General features: G+C 40.6%; 2 protein-coding genes across 2 annotated transcripts in view; one reads left to right on the forward strand and one right to left on the reverse strand.

Moving 5' to 3' along the window:
* LOC137638591 (DNA repair protein REV1-like) overlaps positions 1-11,733 on the reverse strand; it is a 104,565-nt gene extending 92,832 nt beyond the window's left edge. Inside the window, exon 1 of the mRNA XM_068370795.1 lies at positions 11,540-11,733. The gene's annotated coding sequence lies outside the window, so the exon portion shown is untranslated. The remainder of the gene's footprint in view (positions 1-11,539) is intronic.
* A 1,917-nt stretch (positions 11,734-13,650) lies between these two features.
* LOC137634546 (metabotropic glutamate receptor 7-like) overlaps positions 13,651-18,399 on the forward strand; it is a 203,370-nt gene continuing 198,621 nt past the window's right edge. Inside the window, exons 1-2 of the mRNA XM_068367001.1 lie at positions 13,651-13,782; positions 14,405-14,532. Of these exons, the coding sequence (XP_068223102.1) occupies positions 13,651-13,782; positions 14,405-14,532 (260 nt within the window). The remainder of the gene's footprint in view (positions 13,783-14,404; positions 14,533-18,399) is intronic.

The following is an 18,399-nucleotide window of genomic DNA, read 5'->3' on the forward strand; positions in this document are numbered from 1 at the left end:
CGGGCTCTATCTATCGGAAAATTTTGAAACTAAGCAGGAGCTACCCGTGACTTGTGTGCTGACCAGGGTGAACTTAGAGCATAATGCCACAGTAAATGTAAATTATACTATTTAAAAGGATAAAATAACTCCATATTGTGGGATATCGGATCATAATAAAGAAAATTTTCCGTAATGTATTTAGAAACATATCGCCTGTCCCAACAAACTTCATTATACCCCACTGTTAGTTTTTGGTAATTCTATACAATAGCTCCGTCAATGATAATTTGATATTTTTTTCTGATGAATTACTTAAGTGCTTTATCCGACCTTTTTTTTTTAGGAGGATCAGTATTTTTACCCTATTTATTAACCTTTCCAATCTTGGGGGACCCCCGGTGGGAGACCAGGGTTTTTGGGTGGGGAATGAATTAAAGAATCTGTTTCAACATACGAATAATGATATGTGTAGAATTAGCAATAAACAAGGTCACCAGCTAACCTAAGCAAACTACCTAACCAAACATAACCTAGTAGCCATCTCCTTACCTAGCGAAGGAGGGGCTTTGTCCCCTGCGACCCCCACCCCTTACATAGCCATATTAAATGAAAGACAACCTAAAGGTGAGCTGCATCTTTCCGACTCAATACCCAATACACAATAACCTCACGAATGAGTGAGTACCAATCATTTATAGTTTTGAGAAAAATTCTTAATTCATTTTCAACAAATTTATGACTAAATTTATCACCAATATATTTAATTACAAGTAACATATTAGATTCTATATCTAAATGAAACTTTTCAAACCAAGTTCCCTTAAAAAAGGGATTTTGACGTAGGAAAAATCTATTTCTGGGCGAGGGACCTGTGCCGCCCAGTGAATAAGCTCCATTTAGCACTTATTCTTAGGTAATTTACTGCTAAATATACCAGAGAAAAAATGTAAAGGAGTGCTAGGTTAACTAGCTCGCTCACCTATTGGTGTCGGTATAAAATTGGGCGTATAATCCAGAGGTCCCGCACTATTTAGATTTATCCACGACAAATACCCCAATAGAGGAGAGCCGTTCAATCTCACTCGGCACCACCAACTCTGCATCCGCTCAGAACCCAACTCCTTAGCACCCAAAGTTTGGGGACTCCAAGGGAGAGGAGCTGGGAGGGTTCACTGGGCGGCACAGGTCCCTCGCCCAGAAATAGATTTTTCCTACGTCAAAATCCCTTTTCTGGGCTCGAACCTGTGCCGCCCAGTGAATATGTACAAGAGAAATGTCACCAAACTTGCAAAGTAAAGGAAAAGACATAAGCGTAAGGGAAAACAAGTTGCTTTAATCAGAGATGAGTGCCAAAAATAAATATAAGGGTATCTTAAAATGAACATAAATCCACTTGGTAGAACAATTGACAAAATAAGGTAAGGTATAATAATGCCGTGAGTGATAACATATACAGATACTCAGGAGTTAAAAATTAACAAATATAATAACAGTAATCAGGTGCGAGACCAACGAATACAAATAGGGTATAAATGAGGCAGGTAAGAGGGAGAGATAAAGAGACAAGGAATTAACCTGTAAGTTACCTGGGAGTAACTACGCTCCCTGCAGCTACTGTAGAAAATTTTGAGGCTTCTAAATGTTTAAGGTAGTGTTTCTTGAACACTGACGGTGATTTCCACCCTGTATACCTGGAAAGGTCCGTAAAATTCATGTGGTGAAAAAAGTTCACCGAAGTAGCAACCGCTCTGATATCATGTGCAAGAGGAAAAGAGTCAGGGCTAGCTTGTTTAATAAAATACAAAATTTGTTGCCTGATCCCTTTAATGGTAATGGTACCACCTTGTTCTCTAACGAATAGAGGCCCCGAGGAGATAGAGGAGGTCCGGGATAAATAAGACCTAAGAGTAGTAACAGGGCACAGAGACGGATCTTGTGTGAGAGGGACGATTTTCCAGGAGGACCATCTGTTCTGAGGGTCTTCGTTCTTAGCCAAAAAGAATTTGTTAGGTGAAAGAAGGACCTCTCCCGAAGGAAGGAACTCAATATGACCCGGGTCTCTCGACAAGGCTGCCAGTTCAGAAATTCTTGCCCCGGAAGCCAAGCTCACCAGGAAAAGCGGTTTCCTGAGAAGGGGAATGAAATCACACGAACTGTTAATGGTGTCAGAAGCCAATTTGAGTACATCATTAAGGAACCAGGTCACCGGGGTAGGACGAGTAACCGGTTTCAGTCTGGCACAAGCTTTCGGAATTGAAGCTAACAAAGAGTCGGTTAAGTCTATGTTAAAGCCCACTAGGAAGATCTTTTTCAAAGCAGATTTAATAGTGGTGATAGTATTGGCTGCCAGACCTGATTCTAATAAAGATCTAAAGAAAGTGACTGTAAGGTTCAAGTTCATACAGAGCACGTCTGAGTCTATCAAAAATTTTGCCAACTTTTTAACCGCAGAGTCATACTGGCGGATGGTGGAATCCCGTTTATCTGATTCTAGGAACAGGGTGTTTTGAGGATCAATATTGGCACCATGCATGGCCGCAAACTTCATAAAGTCCATAAAGTTAGGGCGCTCTGAATGTTTGAGAAAGCGTACACAACGCGTGTTTGTACTATCTGAGACAGAACCGGATTGGGTATCGGGTGAGGATATAGTCTCAACTCTCGCAGGAGAGGATACCAGTTGCTCTTGGGCCAGTTGGGAGCGACCAAGGCTACTTGTCCCTTGAAGGATCTCAGTTTGTCTAGAACTTTCAGTAAAAGATTCACCGGGGGAAAAAGATAAATCTTTTCCCAGATGTCCCAATTCTGTGACATGGCGTCTGTGGCGTAAGCCTGAGGGTCTAGATTGGGAGCCACATATACTCTCAATTTGTGGTTGGACTCTGTGGCGAAGAGGTCCACTTGGAGACCGAGAACCCGAGAGAGAATCGACTGAAATGACTTTGGATCGAGTGACCATTCCGATTCTAGAGGGGAGGTCCGGGACAGGGCGTCTGCCACTACATTCCGGACTCCCGCCAGGTGGACAGCAGAAAGATGCCAACGGTTCAAGGCTGCTAGGGAGAATATGGCTACTAGAACATGGTTCAGAGGCCCTGACTTTGACCCGCCTCTGTTGAGGCAGCGGACCACCACTTCGCTGTTGAGGACCAGACGAAGGTGTTGTCTCTTGGGTAGAGCGAGACGTTTCAGGGTTAGAAGAACTGCCATGGCTTCCAGCACATTGATGTGAAATTGGCAGAACAAGGGAGACCAAAGACCTTGAACTTTCTGGAGCTGAGAATAGCCGCCCCAACCTGAAAGGGATGCGTCCGTGTGAATGATTAACTTCGGAGGCGGAAATCGAAGGGGAACTGACTTTGACAGACTGTTGGCTCTTGTCCAAGGAAGAAGTCTTTCCCGTAGAATGGGAGGAAGGCGGACTTTCCTGTCCCGGAGCTTCCGGTTCGCCCTCGAACGCCAGACACGATTGATATCTTTCAATTTTGCCATCAGAAGAAGATCCGTCACTGAGGCAAACTGAAGGGATCCCAGAATCCTTTCTTGAAGTCGTCTGGAACTTACTTTGTCTTTGAGAAAGTGATTGGTGTTCCTTGCAATCTCTAACCTCTTGGGTTTGGGAAGACACAGAGTATGAGATATAAGATCCCATTGCAGGCCGAGCCATTGGAACTTCGATTTTGGAAGAAGACGGGACTTCTTGAAGTTGATCTGGAAGCCTAGAGATTGAAGATATTGGATGACTTTGTGAGTGGCTTTTAGGCAATTTTGGGAGGTGTCTGACCAAATGAGCCAGTCGTCCAGATAGGCTACTACTTGAATCCCCTGATTTCTGAGTTCCTGAACAGCGACTTCTGCTAACTTTGTGAAGATCCTCGGGGCGATGTTGAGCCCGAAAGGCATCACCTTGAAGGAGTAACTTTTGTCCCCTAAGCGGAAGCCTAGATACGGACGGAAGTGTCTCGCTATCGGGACGTGATAACAGGCGTCTGTAAGATCGATAGAGGTGGTGACGGCCCCACGGGGAAGTAAGGTCCGCACCTGCGAGACGGTAAGCATTCGAAACTTGTCGCATTGAATGGACAAGTTGAGAAGGGATAGGTCTAGAATCACTCTTCTCTTGTCTGAATCCTTCTTCGGGACACTGAACAGTCGACCCTGAAACTTCAGGTTTTTCGTTTCTTGTATGGCGTTCTTTTGTAAAAGATCCTGGACAAATTCGACCAGGTCCGGAGTGGAATGTTGATGGAATTTGTTCGGAGGAGGAGGCCCTTGAATCCAACTCCACCCCAGTCCCTTGGAGATAATACTGAAAGCCCAGGGACTGAACCTCCATTTGTTGCGGAAGGCATAGAGCCTCCCCCCTACCTGCTGCACCTCAGTATTGGTTTGAGGAGTTGCCTCCACGTCCGCCTCGTAAGTTCTTTCCCCTGCGAAAGAATCTTCCCCTGCCTCTATTCTGGTTAGAACCACGGTGGTAGCCTCTACCTCTACCATAACTCTGGGAAGAGCTATGAGCCTCGTAAGACTGGTTAAAGGCAGGAGAAGTGGCGGAGGCACCAGAAAGCTGGCTCTTGGGGAGCGGAACGGTGACATAGTCGTCCGAAGGAGCCTGAGAGGTGGAAGGCTGTGCAGGGGCAACAGGAGATGGGGGAAGAGGCAGCCGGAAGTTGGACGAACCACTCTGCTGTTGCCTGAACTGGGTGGAGGTATATGGACGAAGCTTCTTCCTACCCCGGGCTTGATAATTTGCGGGGTCATATTTGCGTTTAGGAGTCAAACCCCAACGGGCTTTAAGGCTCTGTTTGACTCTAGTGGCCTCCGCCAAGACTTCCTCTACGAGATCCTCGGGGAAGAGATTTGAACCCCAACAGGAGGACCGGATGAGCTTATTAGGTTCATGCCTAATAGTCGCCTCAGCCAGGACATGTTTGCGACATCTGCGTTTAGCAGTAGCGAAGTCATACAGGTCAAAGTATAAAGATTGTAACGTAGCCTTGTTGAGAGACTTAAAAATACTCTCAGTATTGTAAGTCAAGGCTATCGACTCCGTGGATGTGGCCAAGTTCAGAGTACGGCCAACACGTAGGCGGGAATCATACTCCTGTTTAATGAGGGATTCCGGGAGACGGGGAAGCCTCTCACTAAACATTACTGAGGCACAGTCTGCTGCTAGCTTGCCAGAGGTAAAGGTGGTATGGACGTTGTCCCAACACTCAATGCCTGAAGGAAGAAGGAGGGAGATTGGATCCACCTCTCGGATGGGAGGCAAGGGCTTCTCCTCCAGAGCATATTGGAAGGCAAGCTCTGCTACCTTATTGACGCATGGAGTCAAGGTGTTCTTGTCCATTAAGAACATTGTAAAAGAGCTTTTATAAGGCGTCAGCATGGTGTTGGTGCAGCCGATGTCGTTCAGAAATCTGGCCCAAACAGATTGGGCTTGCTCTTTAGGGAAGATGACCGTCTCTTTGGGGACCTTGTCCAACCGAACCAAAGCTTCCTCGGTAAGCCTGGCATAACCATGAAATGGAAATGCCAGACCAGGAGGAAAGAATTCAAAGTCCTCTAGAGGACGAGTGCCAAGGCCCTCCAAAGTCAACATTCCGTCTGAGAACGGGGAATGAAGAGCCATACGCCAAGGGTTATTCTTGGCAAACGGCGGGAGCTTAGAGGCATCCGGGATGAGAGAGCTTTGGACTCTCTCCGGAGCTCCTTGCTCTAAAGCCCCAAGTCTCTGACCGATGTTAGAGAACATCGTGTCCATCTTAGACTGCATCTCCGAAACCAACTTAGCCTGCATCTCCGACACGATGCGAAGCATGGCTGATTCGGAAAGGCCCGGGCTAGCAGCAGGAGGGGCGGAATGAACTCCCGGGTCGTGAGACTTAGAGGAGGAACCAGAAGCCTTTGATGACAGGTTTGTATTTTGCTTAGAGCTATGGGAAGTCTTGTGAGGCTTACGAGCTTTAGGTAAGGTTCTTGATGTAGACTTATCCTTAGGGGGAACCGGGTATGATCGTTGAGACGAATCATGGTCCCCAGAAAAACCATGAAAGGAAGAGCGATCAGATGAAGAAGAAAGAGCGGGGCTGAGGATAGGAATCTCAGCGCCGGAAACACCTGCCTCACTTACCACCCTACCTGTATCCGGCTCGTCCAATAACATTGGTTCGACGTCCAGGTTCATGGAGGCAACATTGTCCTCCAGATCTCCGGGGGCGTCCGACGGATCTTGTTCTGGATCGATGAGACCCGTTATGGTGGCATCAATGTGGGCAATGATGGGAGCTGCCACATGCCTAGCCACAGGGGCTGAAGACTTGGCGTTGGGGTAAACCATAGAGCAGTAGTCCTCAGATAGGACGTACGGCCGCTTGGACTTCACATTCCGGGCAAAACCACCAACCCACACTTTCAGTGTGGCCCGAGCCGCAGACTTTTGCTCCGGGGATGCCTGAAATAATAGTGAGAATTATAAAAGGGAAGACTCCCAATGGTCCTTCAAGACCATAGAGATCTTACTAATAGTGTATGTATACCAAAAAAGGTAAGATAAATAAGAAGGCAACATAGCCAACGGGACTCACCGAGTCAGATCCAAGGGTAGTGATAAGGTCGAAACAAACCACACAGTTATCCGGGTGCCATACCACAACGTCTTCCAGTTGAACACCACAGAGGGCGTGAGATCGGCAAACGGAGTGGCCACAAGGCTGATGCAGAACAGCTGCACAGGCCGGCGTCTGACAATGCACCATCTATAAAAAGAATAGTATATGAGAAACTGTAATTCCCTTAAGTAGGGGCGGACCCGGGCCTAACATAGGTCTAACACAAGATTAGAGCTTAACTGTAATATTCTTAAGTAGGGGCGGGTCCGGAGGACCCGGGCCTAACATAGGTCTAACACAAAATTAGAGCTTAACTGTAATATTCTTAAGTAGGGGCGGGTCCGGAGGACCCGGGCCTAAACATAAGTCTAACTTAAGACTAAAGTATAGCAATCCATTCCGGTCGAGCCGGGAGCATAAAAAAGGATGCAACAACAAGGAATTAAGACACATGGTGTCTGATTTCCCAGGGCGGGGATAAGCCCCGGGCCGGGAAATAAAAGTATATCCAAAACCAATTCGTATAGGGACTCCGGGGTAGTGATCTGTCATATATAATCATCATATATAATCATAGGAACTGTTATAAAATAATAGGGGGGCGGAACTGTAGCTAAGAACCGCCAACCAAACCCAGAGGGTTTCGTATAACATAAGCCAGTGTGATAAGTGAATATAAAATATGGTGCACCGGGATCCAACTCTGTTGACCGGTGGCCAACCAGACTAGACGAACCCGCCGGGACACCCGGAGGACAAAGTCCATAAACACTGAACTACCCCCTCTAAAAGAAGGGAAGGCAACGGTCCCCTAGTGGAGGGGGGGGGGAGAAGCCTAGCCGCCCACCTAGCGAGAGGGGGAGCGTGGGGGAGGATCACGTGATACGAGGCAGCAGGGCTACCAACTGACGATCCCCAACCAGACAGATCAAACGGAGTAATAGCACAAATATTCATTATAATAGTGATAGCGTTGAAAATTATATAAATAAACACATAGAAATTTTTGGGCAAGGCATGCAACATAATAATTAAATCACAAAAGACACACCTGATGGCTTAAAAATAACATTGCCGCCTAGCAACGAAGGTCGGCAGCCATAACGATACGTAAATGATATCGGCCCTAAAATTGAACCACGAGGGTTCTAAACGCTAAATAATGAATATCCACAATAACAAATAAAATTTAATAATAAAAATAATACACATAGTAACACCGCGAGTGAAACTAAAAGCTCTCAAAAACAGGAGTACCAACTGTAGTGGAATCAAGCAAGATCGATATGAACGAAGAGAATAAACTCCTATAATTTAAATATTAAACAATCTAGGTTGCTCAAAACACAGTAAAACCAAGCTTGGTACTTAACTTAGACGGTGTCTCCTGGGAAACCGACGAAGAAGCCATAATCCAATGGAAAATAATAAAAAACGAGAGCACAACAAAAAAGCGGGTTACCACACAAGGCGTGCTAAAAGGAGTTGGGTTCTGAGCGGATGCAGAGTTGGTGGTGCCGAGTGAGGTTGAACGGCTCTCCTCTATTGGGGTATTTGTCGTGGATAAATCTAAATAGTGCGGGACCTCTGGATTATACGCCCAATTTTATACCGACACCAATAGGTGAGCGAGCTAGTTAACCTAGCACTCCTTTACATTTTTTCTCTGGTATATTTAGCAGTAAATTACCTAAGAATAAGTGCTAAATGGAGCTTATTCACTGGGCGGCACAGGTTCGAGCCCAGAAATGGATATGTAAAAACTACACCTTTTTTTCACTTTCTTCCTTTTTTTAATACAACATGCCTTCTATCACACCGAAATGCTTTTTTGTTAATATCAATTCGGCACTTAGAACCACAGGTGGGGCAAATAGATTTACTTTCTCTTTTAATATCACCATAATCTTGACAGTACTTTATTATTCTTTCGGTGTTACCACAATAATGGAAAACAAAATCTTTATAATTTAAATAACAATAGAGACAAGAACTTGGGAGAAAATCCACAGAAATTGATGTCAGAGTAGATGGTAAATGAGTACCCGCACCAGAAGTTGAAGGTTCACACGCCTCCGCGGCTCTCAAAAGACGGAAAAATTAGCAGTGGAAATTGCGAGGTGTCGAAAAGTGTTCAGTTTCCTAGTAAAACTGTCACCTGATTGGGTATTCAAGTCACGTGATTCTAGTTTTGTTAAAATGGTAGTCCCAAGTAAAATGTGGATAATCATCATTGGTTAAAAACTATGACCTTTAGGTGACATCTTGCTACGTAGAATACAGTCGATGATGTAATGACAATCTGTGTTTTTAAAGTACAAACAAACAAATGAGAGCTCATTCTGAAGAGGAATTTGAGAGAGTTATGAAGTCGAGGGACTTACTATTTTCTGGTAGTTCAAATTTAATTTTGATTTTTAAACCACTTCTATACCTAGCGCCACTTAGATTTACTGTATATATCAATCAAAACCTTGGACTACCCTAATTGTAGTGAAAGTACTTAAATTTGATAACTTGCTGGTGGAGTTATTGTATAGAATTACCTAGTTTTCATGTTATCCCACACAAAAACCTGATTACCACCTGGGAACCCCCATTACTTTTGGAGGAACAATAGTTTTGCAGAAGATAACATCAGAACACAATAAAACTAAAAAAAAAAATATTGGGAGTCTTTGTATAGCAATGGACAGTACCTCCCTCATGCATAGAACACCCCATAACCTAAACTTCTCCACCTAACCTAAACAGAGGGATAACACCACCCTGTAACCAACCTTTGACTGCCATAAACTTGGCGAAAGGCTGAAAAATAAGGGAGTTATGGTGCATGACCATCATCATACATACAACGCAATGCAAAACTGGTTGGGTGGAGTCTAGTGTAAATTGGAGCCTTTGTAGGTAAAGTTTTAGATTCAACCAAATTGGGAAATGTATTATATTAATATATTTTCCTAGTAAAGCACGTGATAACAAAAAACTTTCTCTCAATACATTATTGACGCTGATGTCTACTTACAGAGATAATTATTTCAGTTATTGTAGGTCTGCATTTTATTTCTAAGTGTTCTGTATACCTTTACGCTGCCACGGGACCTAGCTCTTGTTCGTTTGTATGTCTGTTTTCATCTTACTTGGCTCCGCCCCATTGCGTAATGTGACAATATTTGCTTGAATGCGCATTTGCTCCTCCAATCTAAATACTACTGGGTTCTTTTCAAGGGTTATTATTGGACGATTCATTGGTCTCTCAGTCTTGTTTCAAGGATCTGTTTTTCGTGCAATATAACATTGTAAACGATAGTATTTTGTTTTTTTCCCTATTTCATTATGGGAGAAACCCGTGATTGTCGTTTGTTTTCGGTTTTCAAAAGTTCCGGTTTCTATATTTTAAGCACACGTCACTTAACTGTCATGGATCCTCCGGTACGGTTGTGTGAAATATGTCGTTATTCCTATTTTGATGTGATCGGCCGATTTCATGGGAATTATAATGGAACTCCAGAAGTAGTGAATCGTTTTCTAAGGGAGCATTCCGTATTACCTTTAAGTGTCCAGTGTGGTAAATGTGATTCGCCTTTACACGCCCTGGTAACCGTTGCGAATATTTCAGGCAGTATTTGTCCCGGTTCATTTTTATACATAAATACCCTGAGGAGGAGCTGCTCCATCATTTTTTTATTGCAGCCAGTAAATTGTATCCTCCCCAATCAGAGGCTGAACGTATTCCAGTACTTGATGATTCAGAAGAGGGTCAACCACAACCTTCCACATCTTCATCGTCATCTTCCGTTTAAGGTAAGAAGTGATTTAACAAAATATATATACAGTATTCAAATTTACCCCTGGTTAAAGGGGGGGTCGCAAAGGGGGCGAAGCCCCCCCCCGGTAGGGGTACAGGGCCCCTAGGTTAGGTTAGGTGGGTTTGTTAGGTTCTGTGGTGCCCTGAAAATTACTGTGGCCTTAAGGGGGGGTCGCAGGGGGGGCGAAGCCCCCCCGGTAGGGGTACAGGGCCCCTAGGTTAGGTTAGGTGGGTTTGTTAGGTTCTGTGGTGCCCTGAAAATTACTGTGGCCATAAGGGGGGGTCGCAGGGGGGGCGAAGCCCCCCCCGGTAGGGGTACAGGGCCCCTAGGTTAGGTTAGGTGGGTTTGTTAGGTTCTGTGGTGCCCTGAAAATTACTGTGGCTTTAAGGGGGGGTCGCTGGGGGGCCCTACCCCCCTCCCCCCGGTAGGCCTAGTTAGGGGTATGGGGGAGGGGTGCTGGAATATTAATTATTCATTTATTGCAAATATCATTCAATGACCCAACACCCTCCCCCCCCCTTCCCCCACCCAAAACCCCCGGTTCCCAAAGGGTGTCCCCCATAATTGGTGGGATGAACTAGGGTATACATAGTAAATCTCTAAATCGGTTGGTTTGCAGTCAAAATAAACGTTAAATTCATTGAAACCACACTATTTCTGATGCAACAAATAAATTTTTATTGCATTTTTCCAAATTTGGCTGAAACTAAAAATTTACCCCTTTGTACATTAGCGACCGTTCCTCTCGCGGGTATAGACAACAGGAATTGGAGCCTTTGTGTATCAGCAGCCAGTTCCTCCCATCTCATTTAAAAATTGACATCAACAAACCTAAATTTTCCCTCCTAACCTAACCTACAAGCCGTGTCCTTACCTACTTATCTAACAGGGGTGGGCTAACGATCCCTTACGACCCCCCCTTACATTGCCGTATTCTAGGTTAGCCGTAATCATACATGCAGGTGGCCGCTATCTAACATACACCTCCACGAGTTTTCTTCACATTTTTCTGCAAAACCTCTAGACACGAACCCCCACCCCCTAACCCAACCTACTTATTTAACGGGGGGGGGTAAGGTCCATTTGCCGGCCATCTTACCATATAATTAACTGGATAACCTTACAAACCTTAATTACCTTTAGTAAAACAGTAAGAAGCAACATGAGGTTATCAATTCTTCCACTGGAGAACAATGATAAAATCCATAGACTAAGCAAACCATGTCAATGATTTCACAATGAAATTTGAATAAATAATTTTTTTTGTACTGTATACACTCAATTTGGTTCCTGATTAAGCTTGTAAGACCTTGTTACTGTGGAGCTTTGGAAGAAGGGGGCGTTTGAGATCAACTTTTCCCTAACATTCACTTTTTACATTACTATTTATTACATTTTAGACAATAAAATTAACGTTATAAAACTTGAATACTAGGATATTCTTTTTATTTCCTTTATATTGCCTTAAAAAAACAACTGGAACTTAATTGTATGGAAGTTAATTAAGTCCTCACACACTGAACGACGCTTAAAAACAGTTCTCAGAAACAACCAATTTCAAATTTAAGTTCGTGATCGTGCAAAACCAAAAGCAATATCAAACAAAAACATTAAATTTTATTTGCTTTCTAATATAAGTGGTAAATAGAGTTTTTCCGCTGTATGTAACACAAATAAAACAGGTGCCGAATCTACGGACTGCATTTGTGCAATAGCACGTGGCCTGAAGCTTCATGCATGTCGCTCTAATAGCAGTAGCAGGTGTTGAAGCTGAATAATGTAGCATACTATACTGTAGATCTACTTCATATCATACGGAAATATAAATATGACCTCATAGGACCTAGGCAGTAAGACTTTTATGTAATATTACAAAGCATGTAACGTGTTAAGTGGAAAGTATTTAAAGTATAGATCAGAACCCAGGAGTCAGGGTTATTTCTGAAATCATCCCACCTGTCATTACCTGCAAGATACACGACGATACAGTAAAGAATAAAACCAAATAGAAATAGTATTCTTAATGACAAGTTGGGGTTGTGTGGTTTTTATTGTATAATTGTTCTTTTTTTCTAAATTTCTCCTCTCAATTGCCTTGTTTCCCGCAATTCTGTTTACTCTTGCAAGAATGTTGAGATGATCCGATGATGAAAGTGGACTGTGTGGTATTTTCCTGTTGTTAGAGGTAGGCTTAGTGGCATTCATTCATTTTGAATTTAAGTGGAAGAGGGATCTCCTCAGAATAGAGCAGGTACGTGCATCAGATGTACGATGGGTAATGCTGAATTGTAGGAAGTAATACCGCAGAAACTATAACATCAAAATTTGACTACATGAATCCTCTGGGGGTTAGGCCTTTACGACCTTAATAGCCCCACTCTCAACAAACTATAGCTCTCTCTCTCTCTCTCTCTCTCTCTCTCTCTCTCTCTCTCTCATGCTACTACTATTACTACTACTAATGAATATTAAAAGGGCAGGAAGAATATCTGATAGAAGGAAGGAAAATGAGTGGTGATGGTAGTAGTAGTAATAATATTAGTAGAGGAGAGAGAGAGAGAGAGAGAGAGAGGAGAGAGAGAGAGAGAGAGAGCGAGAGAGAGAGAACTAGCATATGAGCTGTGTTCGACTTCAGCATCAGCTCTACCAGGGTCCTGAGCTCTAACTTTACTTACGTCTATAATAACAAACCGCATGTGTCCCTGCAGTCGCCGGACTTTTCTGTGTGTCTGTTCAGAAGAACGCTCTTCAAAATAAGCAAAGTCTATAGACTTTGATAATAAGTATATGCCCCACGTATAAATGTGTAAAAGGATCAAGTTTGTAACCATTCGTAGCATGAAAAGTTTTCATTCTAGATAACATCAGTGGTAATAATCTCTGTACTAAATATATGAGTGAGTGCAGTTAACAAAGAAAAGTTTTAAATGATGTAGAATCTGATTATTGGAGAAATCATCTTGGGCAGCTGGATATATGGCCCTTACTGAGTGGAATTGGTAAACTAGAATATTTACGGAAAGAGACAACAGGTGATTTAAACTTTCCTGGGATTGTTGACTTAAAATAAGCCAATTTCATGAAGTTGACTCTCTCTCTCTCTCTCTCTCTCTCTCTCTCTCTCTCTCTCTCTCTCATGAATTATAGGAGAAAGCTGCGATGGAAAATTAAGTTTATGCTGATAAACGAACTTGTTGATAATGTTATCATGTTTTCACAAGCTTCAAGAAGAATAACAGAAAAGAAAAATGAGGTTGGTAATGCACTTCAAAAACATTCTAGTTGTTGATACTAGGTCTACTTCTAATGCCAATACTGTAAATTCTGCTGAAGGAACCATCAGAGATGATGTACAGACTAAATTAACAGCACGGTTGAAGGTAAAATATAAAAAGAAAAGAATAGGGAAACTGAAACCAAAAGTTATGTATGATTCTAGCAGTCCCACCTGTGGCAGGCTTCTGTAATAGACATTGTCTCTCTTTTGGTTCTAGGAAAAAATACCCATGAGGAAAAAATCCCCCGAAGGAAAAATCCCCCATGGAAAATAACCCCCAGCAAAAAATCCCCCCCCCCAAGGTAAAAAATAAAAACATGTATCATTAAAGTAATATTATATTTCATACAACAAATTGAAAAAAGGAGATATATAAAACAAAATGGCAACATAATCTATAATGTAATTAAGCATGATTTAAAACATAAGATTAAAAGATTAAAGGTAAGATTAAAAGATTTTCCTTTTAAAAAATCTACAATTGAACGATTTTCCAAATCATCTATAACATTTTTGATCCGTAGAGCAGTATTCATAAATGTCTTTTTCTGTAGCACGCGAGAATGACCAGCAAGGAACTGAGTGACATAAACTTCTTGTAACGCCTGATCTCTTCGAATACCATTATTACAGCGTATGAAAGTCCTAATGTTAGGATGAAAACAACCAACTATTGAAGCAAAACTGCAATACCAACCTTCCACTGCATTATTGGTTTTTGGTAGCTCATCTTTCACTCTTTAATGCATATTCAAAACACTTATGTTAAATCTTGCGGGTCTTCTGAATCTTCGAGTTGGTCTGCCGATATAAGTATCTTCAAAATAACCCAGTACCTCATTTGCTTCTTCAGGTAAATATTCTGCAAGTACCCCCAAAAGCTTGTACCACCGTGTGTCACACAATTGTACATAATTATTTTGTATATATTATGCTTGTATCTGCGCTCTTCCCCTCGCACTAAAAAGAACCTGAATGATCATGTTTAAGGTTTTGCTCTGTAACATTGTCTGTCTCTCGAACAGGTTATGTCCTGTTGCCTTGAGGTTTTGTATATAAAGGAGAGTGTTCCTTAATAAACAACTCAGTTGATTGCTTCCTGCCTTTGAGTTCACAACCCTCTCTCGGCACCGTCACAAGCTTCAGCTACTTTAGCTGGTATTTTGGCTTTGCACTGTGACCTGGATCGCGTAGTTCACACTCATATAACATCACATTGTGGCCAATTCCTTTTGTGTCACATAAACATAGCCTTCATAAACTATTTTCATTCTAACCTTTGTTAGAGCTGATGAAATCCATTGGGTTAATGATTTTACATTTCTTCAAATATAAATGCAGTGGTAAGTTATGGCGAAGAGTTCGCTTGGAGGATCTTTGTTAACTGACTGATAAGATCAGGCTAGAAAAGAAGTCATAAAACAGAAAGCTAATGAGAGAATTAGTTTTAAAGTTTTCTAAATTAAGTATTTAAAGTAAAAAAATTGCTTAGATAAACTATTTCACATTTTAAACAAGTTCTATTCTAAAGTAGTTAGTTTTATTTCCCTGTTTTGAAAGTTTCCAGATGAAAGTCGTTACGAATTTAAAGGAAACTGTTTGCATAAATGAGCAATCTACTATTTTAAATACTCAATATTCTTCATTTTTTTTTTTCATTTCCCTTTGCTTGTCTATATACATTCAAATTTGTTGTTTGGGGATTTTTTCCTTCGAGGATTTTACATGGGGGATTTTTTACTTCAGGAATTTTTACATGGGGGATTTTTTACTTCAGGGGATTTTTTCCTCGGGGGATTTTTACATGGGGGATTTTTTCCTCGGGAGATTTTTTCCTCGGGGGATTTTTTACTTCAGGAATTTTTTCTCGCGGCGGATCTTTTCCTCGGGGGATTTTTCCCTCGGGGGATTTTTTACTTCGGGGGATTTTTACTTCAGGAGATTTTTTCCTCGGGGGGATTTTTTCTTCGGGGGATTATTGGTGGGGGGATTTTTACTTCAGGGGATTTTTCCTCAGATGGTCTTTTCCCTCAGGGGATTTTTTACTTCAGGGGATTTTTTTCTCGGGGGATTTTTTCCTTTGGGGGATACTTTCCTCGGGGAATTTTTTCCTTCGAGGATTTTTTCCCCGGGGGACTCATTCCTGGCACCCTCTCTTTTACATTAAAAAATGACATAGTTAATAATCTCTGCCTACTAATATATATATATATATATATATACATATATATATATATATATATATACATATATATATATATATATATATATTGGCTACGCCAACCTCCTTTCCATTATTATCATCATCATCATCATCATCAATCATTATTATTATTATTATTATTATTATTATTATTATTATTATTATTAGCTAAGCTACATCGCTACTTGGGAAAGAAGGATGTTGTAAGTCTAAGGGTTCAACAGGGAAAATATCCTAGAGAGGAAAGGAAATAAGGATATAAATAAACTACCAAGAGAAATAATGAATATTTAGAACAAAACATTTTCGGAACAGCAACATCAAATCTTTCATACATAAATTATAAAAACTTGAAAAAAGTGTTTTTCTTCACCCGTCCTCCCGTATGTGTCTAGCAAAAAAAAAAAATTCCATATTTGACAGCTTCGTCAGAACCACAAGCAGATTTACATACAAGCTAGGCACAAATATGTCCCGAGAGAGAGAGAGAGAGAGAGAGAGAGAGAGAGAGAGAGAAAGAGATTTAACTATTAACATATGAATAATGCCAACATAAAAAAGTAACTTTATTTTCTAGAGTCGTGAACAGTTATAGACTATGGGGAAAAAAAAACACTGAATTATATTTATTACCGATATAAAGATTGATATTTTTTCATAGTTCCATTTTTGGTAAATTTGTTAAAATCTATATACACTATTTCTTAAATCAACCAAAGGTGTTATGATGGAAATGAATATAATAGTAAAAATAGAATAATGAATAAATTCTTTATTCATGATGATGCAAGCAAAAACTATTTTCCTAGTATTAATACAAAGTAGACAATACTTTAAATATCAATTTATGAAAAACAACCAGAACTAAAAAAAACTGCGAAATGAAAAACTATCAAATAATAAAAAAAAAACAATCAATAAATGTAAAAAGATGATATAATATACATTCGTACTTTAGAAAAGCTAGATATGCCATTTCATGTTTTTTTTTTCTTTTTTTTTTAAATGGAACATCACGACAATGGTGAAGAATGTACGACGGGTAATTTCCCTAAAAATACACATATTATTCACTGGCCTTTGACGTCATGGAAACATCACAAGATCACAAGCTGTAAGGCATGTTCTGAATGCATGCATCTCTACTTTCTGTTCTTAGATGTCTTGTAAACTCATTCCATTTAGATTAATTATCCATTTCCACTTGTTTACAGCATTGGTAGAAGACTGCTAAATATATAAAGGTTTTGAAAGTGACTATAAGGTTGCAGTTATAACCTGACAAGTTTACCAAAACATATAACGTATAATCATTTTCACACCTGTTTTTGTTACTGCAATAGTGGCAGAAGTAGAAAATGTTTGTTATACTTATCAAGGAGACAAAGGCTTTAAGTATTGATATACAAGTCATTATTTTAATTTTGTTCGGACAGATACATTGTACTAATTTTTTTTTCTTACCAATTAGAGTTGTTTCGAAATTGTGATTATAGAAATCGCATATTAAACAAACGATCATTGCTTGTGCTAAGTTAGATAATAATGAATCCCACAAAACCTTGGAACTTGCAGCAAGGAAAACTGGAAATACCGGAGTCTGGAAAAATGCCAAAAGTTTCTGTGTCATGTTCTTTGTTTATATTATATTTACTCTTGTAGATTTTATATTGTTCATTATTCTAGTTACTATTTAGACTAATATTGTCTCCGATTTTATCAGCGAGTAAAATGGTGATAAAACAGTGTTCCAAGCACTATTTCCTTCTTTTAATTTGAAATGTTAAGGGAATTCCAGACAATACCACAAGACAATCCAGGATGTTACGTATAAACGAGATTTCTGTCAACACTCCCATCTTCACATCCCGTGGAATCCCTAGGTTGGCTACCCTAAATTCAGAATATTCCATTTCTTATCAACTTGACAATTTCAAGTAAATTGCATTAGAAATAATTCTATTTATGATATTATCAATTTAATAAGATATATCGTCTCCTATTATATCACTAAGCATGCACTGTTAAAAATTTGCTTTAAAAACCGTAAATGTGTGGCAACGTTTATTCCAGGATTTTTACCGTTTTAACACCGGATATATTGACGTAGATGAGTGATATTACGGTTACCAACCCGTAAAAGAAAATAACAAAGTAAGGTAAAATTACGGTTGCCTGTACTTTACTGAAATACGGTTGAGAACAGTATATTTTTACAGAGAATTCCCGGTTAAAATTACGGTTTTTTTTCTAACTGTATGAGGTATTATATCTTTACGGAGAATTCCCGGTTAAAATTACGGTTTTTTTTCTAACTGTATGAGGTATATTTTTACGGAAAATTCCCGGTTAAAATTACGGGTTTTTTTTTCTAACTGTATGAGGTATTATATCTTTACGGAGATTTCCATGTTAAAATTACTGTTTTTTTTTCTAACAGTATGAGGTATAAAGCTTTCTGGACGATTTTAGAAAAGGCGAAAAAATAAGTGATGCCTTGCATAAGAAAAGCGGTGA

This window comes from Palaemon carinicauda, chromosome 3, assembly GCF_036898095.1.
Source record: "Palaemon carinicauda isolate YSFRI2023 chromosome 3, ASM3689809v2, whole genome shotgun sequence".
Classification (NCBI taxonomy): Eukaryota; Metazoa; Arthropoda; class Malacostraca; order Decapoda; family Palaemonidae; genus Palaemon; species Palaemon carinicauda.